The 19,893-nt window shown below is 54.5% G+C and overlaps 1 protein-coding gene across 7 annotated transcripts; it reads left to right on the top strand.

The window, feature by feature from the left end:
• The first annotated feature begins 780 nt into the window (after positions 1 to 780).
• TAOK2 (TAO kinase 2) lies at positions 781 to 19,405 on the top strand. 7 transcript variants are annotated; one of them, XM_028110221.2, is made up of 19 exons: positions 782 to 1,565; positions 4,623 to 4,789; positions 4,964 to 5,035; positions 5,131 to 5,232; positions 5,730 to 5,775; positions 5,911 to 6,007; positions 6,159 to 6,272; positions 6,379 to 6,470; positions 8,890 to 8,983; positions 9,070 to 9,151; positions 9,961 to 10,128; positions 10,287 to 10,565; positions 10,734 to 10,895; positions 12,580 to 12,945; positions 13,028 to 13,231; positions 13,542 to 13,781; positions 16,929 to 17,141; positions 17,850 to 17,957; positions 18,095 to 18,183. In XM_028110221.2, the coding sequence occupies exons 2-18, from the start codon at positions 4,658 to 4,660 to the stop codon at positions 17,940 to 17,942; spliced, it is 2,556 nt and encodes an 851-aa protein (XP_027966022.1). In that variant the 5' UTR covers positions 782 to 1,565; positions 4,623 to 4,657; the 3' UTR covers positions 17,943 to 17,957; positions 18,095 to 18,183. The 7 variants fall into 7 exon arrangements, 6 of the variants coding, with proteins under 6 accessions (XP_027966018.1, XP_027966017.1, XP_027966022.1 ...); XM_028110219.2 differs by lacking the exon at positions 17,850 to 17,957 and adding an exon at positions 18,370 to 19,405 and having other exon boundaries at positions 783 to 1,565; positions 10,305 to 10,565; positions 18,095 to 18,277; XM_028110218.2 differs by lacking the exon at positions 17,850 to 17,957 and adding an exon at positions 18,370 to 19,405 and having other exon boundaries at positions 783 to 1,565; positions 18,095 to 18,277.
• The last annotated feature ends 488 nt before the right edge of the window (positions 19,406 to 19,893 follow it).

Below are 19,893 nucleotides of genomic sequence, written 5' to 3'. Positions count from 1 at the left end.
GGGTGTTTATTGGGGATTGGGTTGAGGTGGGAATTTCAGGGTAGACAGGTTTGGGGGACTTTTCCATGTTGACTCTTCAGTTAGGGCGTGGATTACTACAGCTCTATCCTCTATTGTGACTTGCCTTTGGAAAACACCTGGTTTTGATCGCAGCTCTGGCACCTTATGTCTTGTTTTCTTCTATGAAAGAAAATCGATAGTTCCAACTAGTTGAGAGAACCATGGGGATGCTTTGACATAAATGCTGTGTGACCTTGTGCAGGTCATGCAATTGTGAACGGCCTGCTTCCTGAAGGGATTTGACAGATTGAGCTTTCCCAGCAAAGATTCCTCGAACTTGGGAGTCCACGCCCTGGCTGTATGGTTACTAACCAGAGCAGTCCATTTTCCCGCCTTTTCTGCGCCCAGCAAGTCTCCTTCCCTTGCCCCTCCCAACCGCTACCTTATACGCAGGCGCAGATCCCGGCTTCTGTCCTTCCACTCGCGCCCCCTCAAAGCTTCCCCTAGCAACAAGCTCGGGCTCCTCGCTAAGGCGGGGCGAGCGCATGCGCTGCAGCCCTCTCCACGGCCAGTTGTCGGACTGCGTGCTGAGCTCCTCCCCCTCCAAGCCTAGCCCTTCTCCCCGCCTCCTCCCATCGAGGGTCCGCGTGGCGGAGCGCGCGCGCACTCTGACTCGGTGGCTGCCCGTCTCCCTGGCCCCAGCAGTGAGGATAGAGGGGCGGGGCTATTTCGTTTTAGGTTCCGCCCCCTTTGGCCCGGCGTCCCTACCGCGCCTGCGCGCTCCCGCCCGGTCTCCATCTTGGAATTGGGAGGAAGAGGGAGAGGGAGACCGGGACGAGACCGGGGCTGTGGTGCGGAGAGAGGCTGAGACTGAGAAGAGGAGAGGGAGAGAAGGCGCGGGGACCGTCCTTAGCTACAATCTTTCAGCTACCCCCAGGAGAGAGAAGGGAGAAGGGAGGAGGCCGGGGCGGGAGTGAGGGCTGTCACCCTCGGACCCCGGCGTGAGAGGGGCCGTGCGGCCGGACGTCCTCGGGGTGGGCCCCCTGTCGGTGGCCGAAGACCTGGGGCTCAGGCCCTTCGGTCGCGAATTTCCGGGCTTGACCCCTCGCTTCTCAAATATCCGGGCATCAGCCCCTCAGACCCCACATATCCAGGACTCGGGTCCCAACCTCTCTAAACCTGGGGCTCTGTTTCATAGGATTTCAAAAATCTGGGGTTCAGGCCCCTGCGTGCACCAGTATCCGGGGTTCATTCCCCGCGCGTTCAGATATCAAATTCAGCCTCCCTTCGTTCAAATATCTGGGGTTCAGACCCCACAACCAGAAATCCGGGATTCAGCAACTGTCGCTCTCGAGGAGGAGGAGGACTGGACCGCGAGGTCAGATCAGGTTGTCACCCCCTCCCCTCCAGGGGAGGCTTCCCGGGCCCGCCCCTCAGGAAGGGCGAAAGCCGAGGAAGAGGTGGCAAGGGGAAAGGTCTCCTTGCCCCTCTCCCTGCTTGGCAGAGCCGCTGGAGGAACCCAGGAGGAGGCGGAAGCGCTGGGGCACCATAGTGACCCCTACCAGGTGAGACACGGGGTGCAGGGGCGCGGGTCCCTGTATCTAGCATTGAGAAGAAAGGGTGCTCCTTTTTGAGGAACTGGGCCTGGATAGGCCCTCTCCTCAGGATGAAGCCCAGTGGGCCAGTGGTCAGCCTCTGGCTAGCCGTGCCTTTTGCTGCCACCTTGTTCCTCCTTCATTATGTGTCTGATGGGGGAACATCAGGTGACAGGGTCTTTGATGTCGTGGGGGTCACGCCCTAGGGTGCTTGAGCTAATCAGATGGGTTTGTACTCTTCTGGTCTTCTCCCATGTTCACTTTGCCCCTCACAGCTACCTGTTCTCCGTGATTATACCCCTTTCTCTGGATTGCTTTGGGTGTTGATTCCCTTGCCTTTGATCTCCATGGTGGGTCCACTTATCTGTTTTTAGGCATGGTCTGGTCGGATTTCTTGTCCTTTCAAGGAAGTGTGTGTGTGCATTTGTGTTAGGGAATGCCTGGCAATATTTTCTCCCAGCTGTATCATTACTTTCCAACCTCTTGCTGATGGTGTAATCTCATACATTTGTCAAGCGATCTGTCATTTACAAAGTGCTTTACATCTGTTCTCTCATGTGACACCTCCCCCTCCATTCACCCTGTGGGGGCTTCTTTTGTTGCTGTCTTCCCATTTTACAGTTGAGAATATTGAGGCCCAGAGAGGTTACCCAAGGTCACACAATGGCAGAATCAGGATTTGAACCCAAGTTCTTGATCGTTTTGCCCCTGCTCCATACCTGTTTCTTGGCATCTCTTCTTGGCCAGGGATCCAGAGGAGAATGAGTTGGGGTGAGATTTAAGAATGAGGGGGAGAAGAGCTTCCTTTTTAGGAGGGCTATACTCAGAAGCTTTTCCTGATGGGAGGCTCTGGCTCCTGTCTTCTGGTCTCGTGGATTTTTCTCTCTACTGTGACCTTCATCTTTACCCTGATTCCATTCTTTGGCCTGGGTTCCTGAGAGGGCTCTCTCTTTCGACAGATGATAGCTGTAGTGGTGTCTCTTCACAGTTAAAGCCAAGCTGCTGGGGTAGGATGATCTCCAAAGTATTAAATCCTTGTGGTGACCCTGGAGGCAGGGAAGGAAGAATCCATACGCCAAGTGTCTGCCTAGTGTTCCTAGGTTTGAGATCTCATTAAAAATCTCACAACAGCCCTATGCTGTAATCCATTTTACCAAAGAGAAGACCAAGTATAAGGAACTTACTGAAAACCCTGTGGTATGTTGCTGGTGAGATGTACTGGTAGTGTTGCTTAGGGACAGACTTGGGTTTCCTCATCTGCAGAATGGAGATAACATTGTCCATTTTAGAAAGTGGCTGTGATTTAGCACAGACCTTGGTAATGGCTCAAATATTCATTATTTGAGGAAGAGGCCCTGCATGATGTTTTGTTGGCATCCCTTATATGTGGCTTGGGGTCCTGGGTTGGTGTTCTGGGCTGGGTGCTGGTAAAGAGGTCAAGAAGATTGCTTTGGCAAGTTGTGAGCCACCTGCCTTTGTGTGTGGGTGTGTGGTGGGGGTGAGGGGTGCTTGGCAGGGTTACTGGCAGGAGAATGGAGAAAGGGGCCTGTTTTGAGCAGCTTGGGAGCTGCTGAGGGCTTGGCTGAAGGCAGTCAATCAATCTCCCAGGCTATTCTGAGCCCTCTGCACCCTGGGGGCCCACGCGAGAGTCAGGCTTACTTCTTGCCCTCCAGCTTCCAGATGGGCTAAGGAGACAAAATTAACACAACAGGAAACAATGCACGACAGAATATAATCACATGCTAAATTGTTAGGTGCTTTAAAGGAGCTAGAACTCTGTGTGCCCTGGGAGTCCAACTCTGCTGAAGGCTCTTTTGTGCCTGAATTCCAACAAGTGCTTAGCCAGGAGCCTGGCCTGGAATTCCCTGGGAGAAAGGGGCGGGGTCCTTGGCTTCCTTGTACTGCAGGAGCTTGCTCTGGGTTTTGGGCTGGGTGCTCTAGGAGCTCCCCCCAAAGGCTAGAGTGGTCAAGGGAGGCTTCCTGCAGGAGAGGGATGAGCTTGAGGTGAGTTGGTGAGTTGCTAAGACAGTAATCACACTGGCCTGACTGGAGAGAAGATCCTGTTCTCTGACCTTGGAGAAATCCTGCCTCCTGTCTATGCCTCAGTCACCTCATCTGTGAAATGGTGACCACTCTCCCGCCCTGCTTATTTCATGTCTAGCATAGGGGACCAGCTTTCGGCAAGACTTAACCTTTTCTGAGCTTGTTTCCTCATCTGCAAGGTAAGGGTAATAGTAAATCCTCATAAAGTTGTGGTGAGGATTGAATGAGAGAGATGCATGTAAGGTGCTTACTTTACATGCTCAATAAATGTTACTTGGACACCACAAATGTCCTGCACCTGTGCATGATGCATATGCAGTTGGACTGGACAAGTAAGGCGGCCCAGGTCACAGAGAGGCCCCCAAAGCCAGGTGCCGTTTCTGTCCCTGTCCGTCCCGTTCCGCATCTCCTCCCTACCACAGCGTCCCTAGCCCTTTTTGAGAGCAAGTCCTCTGGCCCTTCTGGGCCAGTACCCACTTCTAACAATGGCCGGATTTCCACTGCCTCCGGCCTGGCTGTTTCCTGCTCTCTTCCAGGGTGTGAGAGGTTGAGGGAGGAGGGGGCCTCGACGCCAAGGGGGACAGGAAGGTGCCTGGAAGTATTTGGGGTATAGGACTTGTGGAACAGGACACTTGGGAATCTGGGGTTCTGGCTGGGAGGCGGGATCTTTTATTCTTGCGGGGAGAAGTAAAGGTTGTGGCAAAACGGATCTCATTGAGGGCTGGGGGTGGTGAGGATGCTTAGCTCTCAGTCTTCCTAACAGTTTTAGGGACTCCAGGGACCCGGCCCCCGTGCTCTGGTTGCCAGGGCAACTTCATTTTTTTGGAGCTTTGATGTTGTTCCTAATCTCCCCCTTGCCCTTCCTCTGCGGTGCCTCCCCCTCATCAGGGAACTAGGGGAGGAGAAGGCAGAAACTTGAGAGGCCCCTTCCTCTCTCTCTGAGTGTCCCATCTTTGCCCTAAGGGTCTGCTCTTCATTCTCCAGGTCAGGCCCCACTCTCAGGGCCCCCAGGGGCCATCATGCCAGCTGGGGGCCGGGCCGGGAGCCTGAAGGACCCCGATGTGGCTGAGCTGTTCTTCAAGGATGACCCTGAAAAGCTCTTCTCTGATCTCCGGGAAATTGGCCATGGCAGTTTTGGAGCTGTGTACTTTGTGAGTTGGGACTTAGGAGAGTGGGGTAGGGATGGGCACTGCATTCTTCTTGCTGTGGGTCCACAGCCCTCTACACTACTGTACCACACCAGCCTTTCCTGCCCTCTCCAGCAAGTCTTCCCGCTGCCCAGTTCTTACCAGGAGCCTTCACTACCTTCTGGTCTGGTCTTCTAGGCCCGAGATGTCCGGAATAGTGAGGTGGTGGCCATCAAGAAGATGTCCTACAGTGGGAAGCAGTCAAATGAGGTGGGTCAAGTTTGACAAGACTGGTGGGGAGCAGGGCAGGGGACCCAAGTCTCGATGTGTAGGAGTAAGCCTCTCCTCCCCTGACCTCCTCTCAGAAGTGGCAGGATATCATCAAGGAGGTGCGGTTCCTGCAGAAGCTCCGGCACCCCAATACCATTCAGTACCGGGGCTGTTACCTGAGGGAGCACACGGCTTGGGTGAGCTAGCCCCCTGACTCTGGCCTGATCTTTGCCCCCATCCTGGTCCTGGTCCAGTCTCTTAGTTAGGCCCTGTTCCAGGTGCTATTATATGGACCTTGGAAAGGAGGAAGTCTCCCCCCGCAACTTCTCTAGACCTCAGACAAACCCATGAACAGCAATGTCTGTCGAGAAGGAGAGGCTGGTTTGAAGATTGGCATAAACCATTAGTAGTTGGAAAGGGGCACGTAGACTGGAGGAAATGGAGATAGAATGGGGCTTTGAAGGGATTCAGATGGGAGTGGTGGTATCTTGGGCTGTTTCTAGAGGAGGCCCTGGCTCTAAGGGACTCTCCCACGACCACGTCGTTTTCTCAGTTGTCTTTCCTCTCTGTCTTTACCCCCCGGGGGCAATGCCTGAGTGGAGGATAGGCAGAGAAACTCTCTGGATCTCTGTCCAAGGGAGATGGGGCAGGGGTGGCCAGATAGGCTTATCTCTGACCCTTTATCCTTTCTTAGCTGGTGATGGAGTATTGCCTGGGCTCAGCTTCTGACCTTCTAGAAGGTAAGTGGCTCTGGCCAACAAGTGGGAGAAGGGAGAAGGAAGGGCAAAGAAGCTTTAGGGGAAGGGATCAGGGGAGCTTGTTCCAGCCCCACCCTTGGGCTCCCTTCAGTTTGATGTTTTTCCCTCACTCCCCAGTGCACAAGAAGCCCCTTCAGGAGGTGGAGATTGCAGCTGTGACCCATGGGGCCCTTCAGGGCCTGGCTTATCTGCACTCCCACAACATGATCCATAGGTACAAGCTGCACTGACGATGGCTGGGAGGGGGTGCACTCTACACCACTCCTCATTGAGCTGGTCTATAGCCCTCTTGGAAACTTGGTGCTAAAGCCCCTGCCCAGCCTTCCTGAGATGCATGCCTTATCCCTGTGCTTTGTCTCTGGCAGGGATGTGAAGGCTGGAAACATCTTGCTATCAGAGCCAGGCTTGGTGAAGCTGGGGGACTTTGGCTCTGCATCTATCATGGCACCTGCCAACTCCTTTGTGGGCACCCCATACTGGTGAGTGGGGGTAGTGGTGAGTGGAGAGAGTCCCCAGGATGTTGGGAGCAGGAGTTGGCAGAGTCTGGGGGGGTGATCAGCCTCTTTCTCCTGACCTTTCTCCCAGGATGGCTCCGGAGGTGATCCTGGCAATGGATGAGGGGCAGTACGATGGCAAGGTGGATGTCTGGTCCTTGGGGATAACCTGCATTGAGCTGGGTAAAGACTACATCCTCTGTTCCTTCGTCCTTTTTTCTCTCCACTCCTTTCTCTTTCTCTTACCATCGCCATACCATCTCATCCTTAGGCTTTCAGGCTCCTGTCCATTTTGACTCTACCGTTGATCCCCTATTCAGGCAGCTGTCAAATCCTGCCAGCTCTTAGACCTGAAGATTTCGGAGCATTCTTCCCTTCCTGTCCTCTAGTCTAGTCCTATGTCTTTTTTTTTTTTTTAAGATTTAATTTATTTGACAGAAAGCACAAGCAAGGGGGGAGCAGCAGGGAGAGGGAGAAGCAGGCTCCCCGCTGAGCAGGGAGCCCGATGTGGGGCTCAATCCCAGGATTCTGGGATCATGACCTGAGCCAAAGGCAGATGCTTAACCTGAGCCACCCAGGCGCCCACATCTTTTTTGAATGCCCACTGTGTGCCATGCTATCCTAGCAGGTTCTGGGCGTATAGCAATGAATGAGGTTCTTGCCTTCATGGAACTTATATTCTAGCTGGGGAAACAGGCTGTTTTCTCTCAGTGGGATAGAAGCTGAAAGGAGAAGTTACAGGAACAGTACAACCATAAAACAAGGGACTTGACCTAGTTCAGGGGCTGGGGCTTAGACAGGTTCTGTCTAAGTGGAGCCGTAAGACAAATAGTAGCTGTATGAAGACTGTAGGGAAGAGCATTCTGGGTAGGTAAGAGCAGGCACGAGTTGCTGAGACTAGCTTCAGTTGTTTGGAATATTGCAGGTAATGCCATGTGAAAAGCAGTGAGAGTGAGGCTCAAGTGAGTTCATGAGTCCTTGAAGCCCTGTCAAGGTTCTCATCTCTGCCAGCTTAAGCTACTGAAACAACAGTTTGTGAGGTCATGTTCGTAAAGCCTTCAACAGGGAGCCAGGCACAGCTAGTTGCCCAAGAAAGAGATGCTCTTAGCTCCTCTTGTCAATGACTTCCTGCAGTGATCTGTCCTACCAATAGTCTCTTCTTCCCTCCAGTCTCTCTCATGTCAGAGAGATCCTCCCTAGCTGGGTGCTGTTGCTTTGCTCCCCTCCGCAAAGCCGTTAATGCTCCCCATTGCCTTCAAGACTGACGCCATCCTCACCCTTCCTTCCACCAAGCTAAAGGTTCCACTTCCTGAAGGTTGGCTCTCCCCTTCCTGAGCTCCACACCCTGAGTGTGCCATGAACTGTTCCACATTCTTGCCTTGGTTTGTATTGTGTCTTCTGCCCAAAGTCCGAGATTTGGACATACATCCATCCCACACATCCATCTCCACATGTCTGCATTTGTCATTTGAGGACACAGCTGGACAGGTGATGCAAATATGTGAAACAGGCCAGGTATAAGAAAAATTGAGAGCTGTCCCTTTTATTCCTAGTTTTTGGTAGAGACATGAATGGAGAGAAATATTTCTCTATTGAAGAAACAGTCAGTCCTGATCATAAATGGCAGCTGATAGTCTGTATCAGAGAAGCAATGTGGAGAAGGCCCTGGCAAACTGGAGATTGCTCTTGCTTAGCTCTAGCCCATCGTTATGCAGGAATGTCAGCTCCTTTTCACCAGATCTAATTTTTTCGGAGAAACTAAAAATTTAGATGATGACGATGATGGTTATTAAATTGTTAGGTTGGAGGCACTCCTGGGTGGCTCAGTCGTTAAGCGTCTGCCTTCGGCTCAGGTCATGATCCCAAGGTCCTGGGATCGAGCCCCAAATTGGGCTCCCCACTCAGCCAGAAGCCTGCTTCTCCCTCTCCCACTCCCCCTGCTTGTGTTCCTGCTCTCGTTGTCGCTCTTTCTGTCAAAATAATAAAATCTTTTTTAAAAAAATGTTAGGTTGGGATTTAATTTAAAAATCACTGTTTAGGCCAAAAAACATAAACAACACAAAACATTTGTCTGGGCCACAAGGAGCTCCTGGCTTATAACTTCTAATCTGAGGCCTAGCTCCAATATCCCTTTTTCCAAAAGACCTGCCCTTAATCCCCTGCCTGTGTACCAGTTTGAGGGCCCACCATGCACACCCAGCTTCCCAGCCATTTTTCTGTCTCCTTCCCTGTTAGACTGGAAGTTCCTTGAGGACAGGGCCTGTCTCTTGTTTTTCCTTAACTTCCCCATAACACTCCCCCAGTTTTTTGGTCTTATTTGGAACCTAATAAATGTTAGTTGGGCTGATAACTGTGTTTTTTTCTGCCTCCTTTGGTGCTTATGCACATGTTGTTTTCTTTGATCCTGCTCCACCATGTGTAGGGGAGAGGTAGGTGTTAACATTTTACAGAGGGACTTAATTGAGATTGTGAGAATTGGTCAGGGTCATGTGGCAAGGAAGTCAGGGAGCTGGGGTGTGGACCCAAATCTTTTGATTTCCATTCCAGCCTCCTCTGCCTACCTGCCACCTCTCACCTTCTCCCTGTTGACCTTTCTCTGTAGCCGAACGGAAACCACCGCTGTTTAACATGAATGCGATGAGTGCCTTATACCACATTGCACAGAACGAGTCCCCTGTGCTCCAGTCAGGACACTGGTGAGGACTGGGATTCCTGGGCCCAGGGGTAAGGCTGCCTGGCTCATGCCCTTCCCACCCCTCCCTTATCCTCCCATGACTTGTAGGTCTGAGTACTTCCGGAATTTTGTTGACTCCTGTCTTCAGAAAATCCCTCAAGACAGACCAACCTCAGAGGTTCTTCTGAAGGTGAGGGCTCACTGGCCTAGCATTCTCCTAGAACTGTTGCCTGTTAGAATCACCTGAGAAACCCCTCAGGGACATTAGTGTTTCCCAATTCTTCCTCCACTAAGAGCTTCCATTTATGAATTCCCATCCCTGTTCCCAGTGCAATGGACTCTGTATTTTGCAAGATTTTGTCTACGAGACTGCCTTTATTTATTAAGTAATAATTTGTTTTCCCATCTTTTATTAATCAAAGATGTATATAATTGCCAGCCAGAGCTTCTGGTCTGCGTGCGATAACCAGGGTTACCACACTGATCTGATGTAATTCAAGCCAAAAGCCTGTGTAGCCTTGTCATGGGTAAATGTATGATTTCCCTTAGGTGTGTTTTGAGTTATCAAAAGTAGAGGGGCCCCCATTCCCTTCACAAATCTATGGGGGCCTAAGGAGCCCTGGTTGGGAAGTGATATAGACAGTCTAGTTTGACGTCCTTGTTTTATAATCATGGGATAGCTTCTGAGGTCCACAGAGGCCTCATGATGTGTCCAGGGGCACACAGCACTTTGATAGAGGACCTGGACTACAATCCAGATCTCCTGACTGTTCTTGTCTGCTAGCCACGCCTGGAGGAACAGGAGCCTGTCCCGGGAGTAGTGATCGGGTGGTGAAAATTCATGCGGGAGCAAGGGGTAGGACAAGGCTAGCATCAGTTCATGGTTCATGGTGGGCATGGGCCCCAGGGAAGTGTCTCAGGGCAGAGGGAATGCCAAAGCCCAGGGGATATTGTGGGGCAGGGTGCTTGGCAGCAGGCCTTAGCGTTCTCTCCCCTCAGCACCGCTTTGTGCTCCGGGAGCGGCCACCCACAGTCATCATGGACCTCATCCAGAGGACTAAGGATGCTGTGCGGGAGCTAGACAACCTGCAGTACCGAAAGATGAAGAAGATCCTGTTCCAAGAGGCACCCAATGGCCCTGGTGCTGAGGCCCCAGAGGAAGAGGAGGTAACCCTGCTTACCATGCCACCCTTTTATACCACTGTGTCGTGCTTGCCTCCTAGCAGCTGCTTGGCTCACTTTCCCTCTCCCTCTTCCTACCCTCTGTCTCCCTGTGCTGCCTCCATACACACACCCCCTTGTCTTTCCCCTTCCCTGCCCAAAAGCCTGCACCCTGTCCACAGGAGGCCGAGCCCTACATGCACCGGGCTGGGACGCTGACCAGTCTAGAGAGTAGCCACTCAGTGCCCAGCATGTCCATCAGCGCCTCCAGCCAGAGCAGTTCGGTCAACAGCCTAGCAGATGCTTCAGACAATGAGGAGGAGGAGGAGGAAGAAGAAGAGGAAGAGGAGGAAGAGGAAGGGCCTGAAGCCCGAGAGATGGCCATGATGCAGGAGGGGGAGCACACAGTCACATCCCATAGTTCCATCATCCACCGACTGCCGGTATGCAGCTCACCCTCAGCAAGCCTGACGGTGACAAGGCCGAGCCCCAGCTCTCCCTCCCAAGGGTGATTGCTCCTCCTCTAAGTCTCACTGGGTCTCCAGGGAACTCCCTTTGGGCCCAGTGACCTCTGAACTTTGGTCATTCCTGTTAACCTTCCCTTTCTGTAGGGTTCTGACAACTTGTATGATGACCCCTACCAGCCAGAGATGACCCCTGGCCCTCTCCAGCAGCCGGCAGCCCCGGCTCCCACCTCTACCACCTCTTCTGCCCGCCGCCGGGCCTACTGCCGCAACCGGGACCACTTTGCCACCATCCGTACTGCCTCCCTGGTAAGTGTGGCCATTCTCCCTCAGCCTGGATGCCCCAAACTCTAAGTCCAGAGATGATTTTTTTCCTCCTGTGGCACTGAATTAAGTCCAGATTCCACCCTCACTTTCTGTTGCTGTCTCTCGCCTTGTCTCCTCGACCTCCCCACTCTCTTCTAACGGACTGTTTTGGTTACATTGCCCAATGTGGGTATTCCTAGCTTGGTAAACTCTTACGCCATCTTCGTGGCTAGGCTTAAGTAGCATGTCCTGGGGTGTCTTCCCAGGCTCCTGGACAGCCAGGTGCTTCACATCCCTGTGCTGTGTTACTCCTAAATGGCATTATGATATGTGTGCTGGAGTTTATGTTCCTGGAGGGCAAGGAATGGTGGCCAGTGTCTGCCTCATACCATTGATTGGCTCTTAGGCCCACACCCATGCCTGTATCTCATCCTTCCAGCCTCCTCTGGAGGGAGAGGGTACAAGCCCATTTGAGAGATGAGACAGTCATGACTCAGACATGCTGTTGTCCAAGGCACTTGCCCAAATACCTTTGGTGGTTCTCAAATTTTCAAATGAAGCAGGACCTTGGTCCTCCTAAAATCGAGTCGTGGTGATGTTTTTCTCAGCTCACAGGAAAAGATGGATAGACTTTTCATAAAACAGTTTTTCTTCCATGCTTTTTTTTTTTTTTAAGATTTTATTTATTTATTTGACAGAGAGACAGGGAGGGAACACAAGCAGAGGGAGAGGAAGAGGGAGAAGAAGCAGGCTTCCCGCTGAGCAGGGAGCCCGGTGTGGAGCTCGATCCCAGGACCCTGGGACCATGACCTGAGCCGAAGGCAGATGCTTAACGACTGAGCCACCCAGGCACCCCCATCCATGCTTTCAGTAAACCTTTAGATTACATTCTTGCTTAGCTGAGCTGCAGGCACCAACATCAAATCCCTTAGAGGCTAGTGGTCAGTCTAATATATTCTATGGCTAATGCTGTGGTTGTTGTGCTAGGACAGTTGTTCACACATCCTGTGGTGCTTAGTGCTTTGTGGTGCTGTGCAGAGAGCTCTGTGACTTCCAGGGACGTGGCCCACCTGGGCTAGTTAGGAGTCATGCCCACTTGACAGCGGGACCTGAGCTCCAAACTTCAGATGGGGACATCCAGGTCCAGTGTTCTTGATACTCCCAACATCTCACGGCCCAACTCCCAGCTCCATACTTGGGCTGTGTAAGGAGTCCTTAGTGTTTGCTGAAATGGAAGAAAGCCAGCACTTGTTAGGTCAGAGCGTTTTATTAGGCACTATGACATCTGTATCAGATTTAATTTCTACAGCTTTCTACAAAAGGGTATCATTGCCCCATTTAGCCGATGAGGGAACTGAGGCTTAATGTCGTTAATTTGCTTGAGGTCACGTGGTTAGTAAGTGACCGAGCTGGGAGTGTAGCCCAGGTATGTCTGATTTTGAATTAATTTGAATTGTTGCCACTTCTGTGTTGGGCCCTGTGCGGGTCTCACCGGTCTGTGAAATGGACTGAGTGTCCCTCATCCTGTGGAGGCAGCGGGCTCAGAGGGGCCGAGTGTGAGGAAAGTACCAAATGAGAATTAAACCCGAGTCTGAAGCGTATATTCTCCAATAGAGCACGACAGTTGCGTGTGTTCATGAGACTGGGCAGGGCTGAGCCCCACTTCTCTTCCTCTCGCCTGCCCCAGGTCAGCCGCCAGATCCAGGAGCACGAGCAGGACTCGGCACTGCGGGAGCAGCTGAGTGGCTATAAGCGGATGCGACGACAGCACCAGAAGCAGCTGCTGGCCCTGGAGTCGCGGCTGAGGGGTGAACGCGAGGAGCACAGCGCACGGCTGCAGCGGGAGCTTGAGGCCCAGCGGGCTGGCTTTGGGGCTGAGGCAGAAAAGCTGTCCCGGCGGCACCAGGCCATCGGTGAGAAGGAGGCTCGAGCTGCCCAGGCCGAGGAGCGGAAGTTCCAGCAGCACATCCTTGGGCAGCAGAAGAAGGAGCTGGCCGCCCTGCTGGAGGCGCAGAAGCGAACCTACAAACTGCGGAAGGAGCAGCTGAAAGAGGTGGGATGGGACCGCAGCCCTGGGCAGGGCCTGTGGTGAGCGAGGTGTCCTGACCCCCTGCCCTCCCCACTGCCTTGCGCAGGAGCTTCAGGAGAACCCCAGCACCCCGAAGCGGGAGAAGGCCGAGTGGCTTCTGCGGCAGAAGGAGCAGCTCCAGCAGTGCCAGGCGGAGGAGGAGGCGGGGCTGCTGCGGCGGCAGCGCCAGTACTTTGAGCTTCAGTGTCGCCAGTATAAGCGCAAGATGCTGCTGGCTCGTCACAGCCTGGACCAGGACCTGCTGCGGGAGGTAGGCCACCCCATCCCGCATTCCCTCCCACACCACAGGCGCCTGCCCCTTCCGTCTGCCTTGCTTGGGGTCATCTTTCCCCTCTGCCCTCTTGCATGTCATGGCTTGGCTTCTCTTCCACGCCCCTGTTTTCCTCGTGCTGTCAGACCCTGCTTGAGCTCCCTGGGCTTCTGTTCCCAGGCCGGCCAGGAGCCTGGCTCCCTTACACCCCTCGGCTCCCCGTGCTCAGCTCCCTGGAAGTCCTGGGGCTCTCTTGACACCAGCAAAGCTTCCTGACCGGGCTCGGGGCCCTGCCTCCCTTCTGCCTCAGGATTTGAACAAGAAGCAGACCCAGAAGGACTTGGAGTGTGCGCTGCTGCTGCGGCAGCATGAGGCCACACGGGAGCTGGAGCTACGGCAGCTCCAGGCCGTCCAGCGCACACGGGCGGAGCTCACCCGCCTGCAGCACCAGACGGAGCTGGGCAACCAGCTGGAGTACAACAAGCGGCGTGAGCAAGAGTTGCGGCAGAAGCACGCGGCCCAGGTTCGCCAGCAGCCCAAGAGCCTCAAAGTACGTGCAGGCCAGCGTCCCCCGGGCCTCCCGCTCCCCATTCCTGGGGCTCTGGGACCACCCAGCACAGGCACCCCTAGAGAAGAGCAGCCCTGCTCATCTGACCAGGAGGCAGTCCCGAACCAAAGAATTCTGGGAGAGGAGGAGGAAGCAGTTCCAGAGAGAAGGATTCTGGGAAAGGAAGGGGCCACCTTGGAGCCAGAGGAACAGAGGATGTTGGGGGAAGAATCAGGAACCCCTAGTCCCGGTCCACAAAAACATAGGAGTTTGGTTGAGGAGGAAGTTTGGGGTCTGCCTGAGGAGGAGATAGAAGAACTTAGCGTCCCATCCCTGGCGCCCCAGGAGAGGAGCGTTGTAGGCCAGGAGGCGGCTGGGGGATGGGGGTTATGGGGGAAGGAGGATGGGAGCCTGCTGGATGAGGGATTTGAGCTTGGCTGGATCCCAGGCCCGGCACTGACCCCAGTCCCCGAGGAGGAGGAGGAAGAGGAAGAGGGAGCTCCAATTAGGACCCCGAGGGATCCTGGAGATGGCTGTCCCTCACCAGACATCCCCCCTGAACCCCCTCCAACACATCTGAGGCACGGCCCTGCTAGCCAGCTCCCTGGACTTCTGTCCCATGGTCTCCTGGCAGGCCTCTCCTTCGCAGTGGGGTCCTCCTCTGGCCTCCTGCCCCTCCTCCTCCTGCTGCTCCTCCCACTGCTGGCAGCGCAGGGCGGGGGTGGCCTGCAGGCATCACTGCTGGCCCTTGAGGTGGGGCTGGTGGGCCTGGGGGCCTCCTACCTACTTCTTTGTACAGCTCTGCACCTGCCCCCCAGTCTGTTCCTACTCCTGGCCCAGGGCACCGCACTGGGGGCCGTCCTGGGTCTGAGTTGGCGCCGTGGCCTTATGGGTGTCCCTCTGGGCCTTGGGGCTGCCTGGCTCCTAGCCTGGCCAGGCCTGGCTCTACCTCTGGCAGCTCTCGCAGCTGGGGGCAAATGGGTGCGGCAGCAGGGCCCCCGGATGCGCCGGGGTATCTCTCGACTCTGGTTGCGGGCTCTCCTGCGCCTATCACCCATGGCCTTTCGTGCCCTACAGGGCTGTGGGGCTGTGGGGGACCGGGGCCTGTTTGCACTCTACCCCAAAACCAACAAGGATGGCTTCCGCAGCCGTTTGCCTGTCCCTGGGCCCCGGCGGGGTAATCCCCGCACTGCCCGACACCCACTAGCCCTGTTGGCGAGGTTTTGGACCCTGTGCAAGGGCTGGAACTGGCGCCTGGCACGGGCCAGCCAGGGTTTAGCCTCCCACTTGCCCCCCTGGGCCATCCACACACTGGCCAGCTGGGGCCTGCTCCGGGGTGAAAGGCCCAGCCGTATCCCTCGGCTGCTGCCACGCAGCCTGCGCCGACTAGGGCCTCCTGCCTCTCGCCAACCAGTGCCTGGGACTCTAACTGGGCGGCGATCCCGAACCCGCCAGTCCCGGGCCCTGCCTCCCTGGAGGTAACCAACTCTAGCTCCTCCTCAGCCCGAATCTAGAGCATCGAGCACTTTATCTCCCACTACTCAGTGAGGTCTCTCCAGTCGCAATCCTCTCCTCCCTTTCACCCCTCCTTCCTTAGTATGCTTTCCCACCTCACCCCAGTCCTTTGGACCTCTAGACAGGCAGCCTCCTCCACCGTGGAGTCCAGAAGTTACACTTTGTGTTCTCCTGACGCTCCTCCCCCACCCTAAATTATTGCTGTTCTCCCGCTGTGTGTGTGCTCATCCTCACCCTCATCAACTCAGGCCTGGGGCCAGGGGTGGCGGTGGGTGGGAAGTCATGTTTTTTTTTTTTCTCTCTTTGATTTTGTTTTTCTGTCTCCCTTCCAACCTGTCCCCTTTCCCCCACCAAAAAAAGAAAAAGACAAACACAAATAAAATATCTGAGCGGAACTGTACCTTTGGCCCAGGCTGCCTCTGTCTGCTTTGTCCTGCCGCCTAGCATCCCGGGTATGCCCCCGATCTGGACCCTTGGCCCCCAGTTCCATGACCTCTTCACCCCCATCTACGTTATCTTAACCCCTTTCACTCCTCAGCCTCATCCTCTCTGCCTTCCTAGCTTCGTTGCCCCATGACCACCAGCAGCTCGGAGCTCTGAGCCCCTGTTGAGCTTCCACAGAACTTCTTGGTCCCATAGCTCCCCTGTTGATGGATTCTTTCCAGAGAGTCCTTAGGTTCCGGGTCCTTTTGTCCTCATCCCCTGCCTTTTCTCCCAGCCCGTTCCCTGTGTGGTTCCCTTCTGTCTGGGAGCTGACTTGCTCTCCTGGCATTAGGCTTTACCCTAGAGGGCTTGGGGATGGGCCTACAAACCCTCTACAGTAGGGGGTGGTGAGTTGGGGGGGAGGGGCCAGGCAGAGTTGGGGGGTGGGACATGGAAATGGGATTGGCTGTGGGCCTTGGAGTGGGAGCTGAGTACATAAGGGGCCGGGCTGGAATGCGGAGATCTGGTCAGGGTAGCCGCTGCTGGCCCACTGAACTTGTCAGGCCCTTTCTGGACACCTCCTTGCCCTTCTCCCTGGTGTGGGCCAAGATGGGCCTACTCCTTATCCATTTCTCAGCTCGGAGCTTATCCTTCTCTCCCTCCCACCCTGAGGTGCTGAACCTGGGACTCCTTCTGTCTTTCTTTAGCTGTGTTGCTCTCTTCCATGGGTGTGTTGTGTGACTTGGTTCTCTCACTCTTGTGCCCCACTTGGCTTCTGTCTCTGGGTTGTATTTTCTCCCTCTTTGCACGGTCAGAGCTTCTTGTGTGCATTCAGTACCCTAAAGATTTTCAGTTCCCTGTCCGTGAACTCTCCTGCTGTTTCTTGTAAGTTTTCTACCCAACTCTGAACATGCTCTTGGAACCTGTCTTGTTTACTTTGTATTTCTTGCCCATTGAGAACCTTCCTTATCTCTCTCAACACAATCCCATCTCTCCGTGTCTGTCTGTATACAGCTCCCCCCGCCCCCTCTGTCTAACATGTTTTCTGTTTCTCTCCCTCTCCCTGTCTCTGCTTCTGTCTCCTCTCTCTCTCTCTCTCTCTCTCTCTCTCTCTCTCTCTCTCTCCTCCCCCTCTCCCCTGGTCGTTTCTCCTCCTCCTCTTCCTCCTCCTCTCCCTTGTCCCCATCTCCCCTTGGTCCGTCCACTGCATAGTCTAAGGAGCTGCAGATCAAGAAGCAGTTCCAGGAGACGTGTAAGATCCAGACTCGGCAGTACAAGGCCCTGCGGGCACACTTGCTGGAGACCACGCCCAAAGCTCAGCACAAGAGCCTCCTTAAGCGGCTCAAGGAAGAACAGACCCGCAAGCTGGCAATCCTAGCCGAGCAGTACGACCAGTCCATCTCAGAGATGCTCAGCTCACAGGCGGTGAGGCCTGGGGTCCAGGGAGGGAGCGTGGTGGAGGCTGGCCTCTGTACGCCCGGCTTAGCTATGGGGAGTGGGAATGGGGGAGTGTGGACAAAGACGGGGCTTTTGTACTTGGGGGAAACTTGGATACTTTCCCACTGTTAGTATTCTCTGCCATGGTTTTATTGTGTCTCTTAAGTATTTTCTTAAGGTCTTGACAAAGCCAGCCTGACCACCAAGAACCACCAAGGAAAGAGTGGCTATAATTTTTTCCCCGGGCCTGAGTTAGTTTAATGTGTTAACAGGGAGCAAATTAAAATGATTGTGGCCCTTGGGCCGAATTACTCAGACTTCTGGAGGATTTTGAAGATCGCTGTTCTCTAAGAGAGATCACACAACACTGGAATGGGCCAGTTAAAAACTACGTATAGTGTAAAACATCAAAGTGCCCCTATTCACTGCCATTCTCTCATCCAATCCCACCTCTCAGAGGTAACTGTTCATAATTGTATTTTAGTTTTTTCCCTATGCATATTTGGAAAATTACACACAATTTTAAATGGAAATGGGATCGGATTGTACATACTGTTCTCTTCTTTTTCCACCTAATATTTCTTGGACATCTTTCCATGTCAGTACACCTGTCTCATTTTTGAAACAGCATAGAATTTTCCATGGTATGGATGTACCATAATTTCTTTAACCCATCCCTTATTGGTGGACATTTAGGTTGTTTCCAGTATTTTGCTATTACAACGCTTCAGTGAACACCTCCGAGCACATGTGCAAGTATACCTGGGGGATAAATTCCTGGAAGTGTAATTGCTGTGTCACAGGGTATGACGACCTTTCATTCTGATAGATGTTGAGACTGGCTGCTTCTTGAAACCTTAGGGCCCAGGCCTACCTGGGGCAGGGGAGGATTGTGGGGGTGGGGGAGGAGGCCCCTAAAATGAGTTCTTCCCGTTTGCCAGCTGCGGCTTGATGAGACCCAGGAGGCAGAATTCCAGGCCCTTCGGCAGCAGCTTCAACAGGAGCTGGAGCTGCTCAATGCCTACCAGAGCAAGATCAAGATCCGCACAGAGAGTCAGCATGAGCGGGAGCTGCGGGAGCTGGAGCAGAGGGTGGCTCTGAGGCGGGCACTGCTGGAGCAGCGGGTAAGGGGGCTCTGACACCAGGATGCACTGGGGAGGGCAGGCTCCCCATTTCCTGCCCCCGGACGTGCTAACCTCTCTTCTGGGTGTCCCAGGTGGAAGAGGAGCTGCTGGCCTTGCAGACAGGGCGCTCTGAGCGAATCCGGAGTTTGCTCGAGCGGCAGGCCCGTGAGATCGAGGCTTTCGATGCCGAGAGCATGAGGCTGGGCTTCTCCAGTATGGCTCTGGGGGGCATCCCAGCCGAGGCTGCTGCCCAGGGCTATCCTGCTCCACCCCCTGCCCCTGCCTGGCCCTCGCGTCCTGTTCCCCGATCGGGGGCACATTGGAGCCATGGTCCTCCTCCACCGGGCATGCCCCCCCCAGCCTGGCGTCAGCCCTCTCTGCTGGCTCCGCCAGGTCCCCCAAACTGGCTGGGGCCCCCCACACAGAGTGGGACACCCCGAGGTGGAGCCCTGTTGCTGCTAAGAAATAGCCCTCAGCCCCTGCGGCGGGCAGCCTCAGGGGGCAGTGGCAGTGACAATGTGGGCCCCCCTGCTGCTGCAGTGCCTGGGCCTCTGAGCCGTAGCACCAGTGTTGCTTCCCACATCCTCAATGGCTCCTCCCACTTCTATTCCTGAAGTGCAGGGTGGATGAGCAGATGAATGGGACAGGGGCAGGGGTGGGTGGAGCCTGATCCTGGAGGGCTGTAAGCTTGAGGCCCACCCAGGGGTGGGGGACAGGATGTTGGCTCCAGCTCCCCTCAGACCTCCTCATCTCATGAGCTTCTTGGGCTGGCCAGTGGCCCAGGGCCAGCTTGGGCATCGGTGCCTCAAGGCTGACCAGGAGCCCCTGCCTCCCCACCATGGTGCCAGGGTCTCTCTCCATCACAGCCTCGGGAAAGGAGGGAGATGTGCGTGTCAAATATTCATCTGGTCCCCTGGGGGAGGGGAAGGGTGGGTCTAGATATATTATATTCAGAGAACTATACTACCCCGTGTAATGGGGCCGTGGACTGGGGATGCCAGGCCCCCCAGACCTGGGGTGTGGCAGAGCAGGTCTGGGGTTGGGGAGAACAGAAGGAAAAGGCCTTCCTAAGAAAGAAGGATCAGGATGGGGTCTTGGGGTCAGGTTGCCTGGTCTCTCCATCTCCCCCCCCCCCCCCCCCCGTTGCTGTCTGACGTCCTGTGCCGTCTTGTCCTTTATCTTTTTTTTAAATTGAGATCAGAGCTGGGGCAGGGGAACAAGGGAAGGACCTTCGAAGGGGCTGCTCCCAGGCCTGGGGGCAGTCATGGGAGCCCCTCCCAGCTATGGGGTTGGCACAGAGCCCCACAGCAAGCTTTTAATAAACTGTTGGTTATTCTAACAGACCCCAGGACTCACCCTTTCTGTCCAAGGTGTGTATTAAGGACTGTTTGGCCGGAGGTGATAGTGTGACTTGTATTTAAAAAGGGAATTTATTGGGCTGTGTAACTAAAAATTTCAGTGGTTTTAATGACTTTGGGCATGGCTGGATCCAGAGCTTTAAAGGAATTCATCAGTCTTTTGGCCTCTACTTCCCTTTGCTTTGGGCTTCAAAGATTTTCAGAAGGCTCACTTGTACACACAGGCTCCTGGCAGCTCCAAGCCTACATCTTAGCAGC

This window comes from Eumetopias jubatus, unplaced genomic scaffold, assembly GCF_037043125.1.
Source record: "Eumetopias jubatus isolate StellerSeaLion01/CBP00866 unplaced genomic scaffold, mEumJub1_p1.0 scaffold_12, whole genome shotgun sequence".
NCBI lineage: Eukaryota > Metazoa > Chordata > Mammalia > Carnivora > Otariidae > Eumetopias > Eumetopias jubatus.
Note: the sequence above shows the minus strand (reverse complement) of the source record. Positions and strands in the feature narration are given on the sequence as shown.

Excerpts from the sequence above, each read along its gene's own strand:
- TAOK2 (XM_028110216.2), top strand. The coding sequence starts at position 4,658 with ATGCCAGCTGGGGGCCGGGCCGGGAGCCTGAAGGACCCCGATGTGGCT. Across the intron at positions 6,008-6,158 it reads TCCCACAACATGATCCATAG|GGATGTGAAGGCTGGAAACA; the intron begins GTACAAGCTGCA and ends TGTCTCTGGCAG. Across the intron at positions 12,946-13,027 it reads GGAAGGAGCAGCTGAAAGAG|GAGCTTCAGGAGAACCCCAG; the intron begins GTGGGATGGGAC and ends TGCCTTGCGCAG.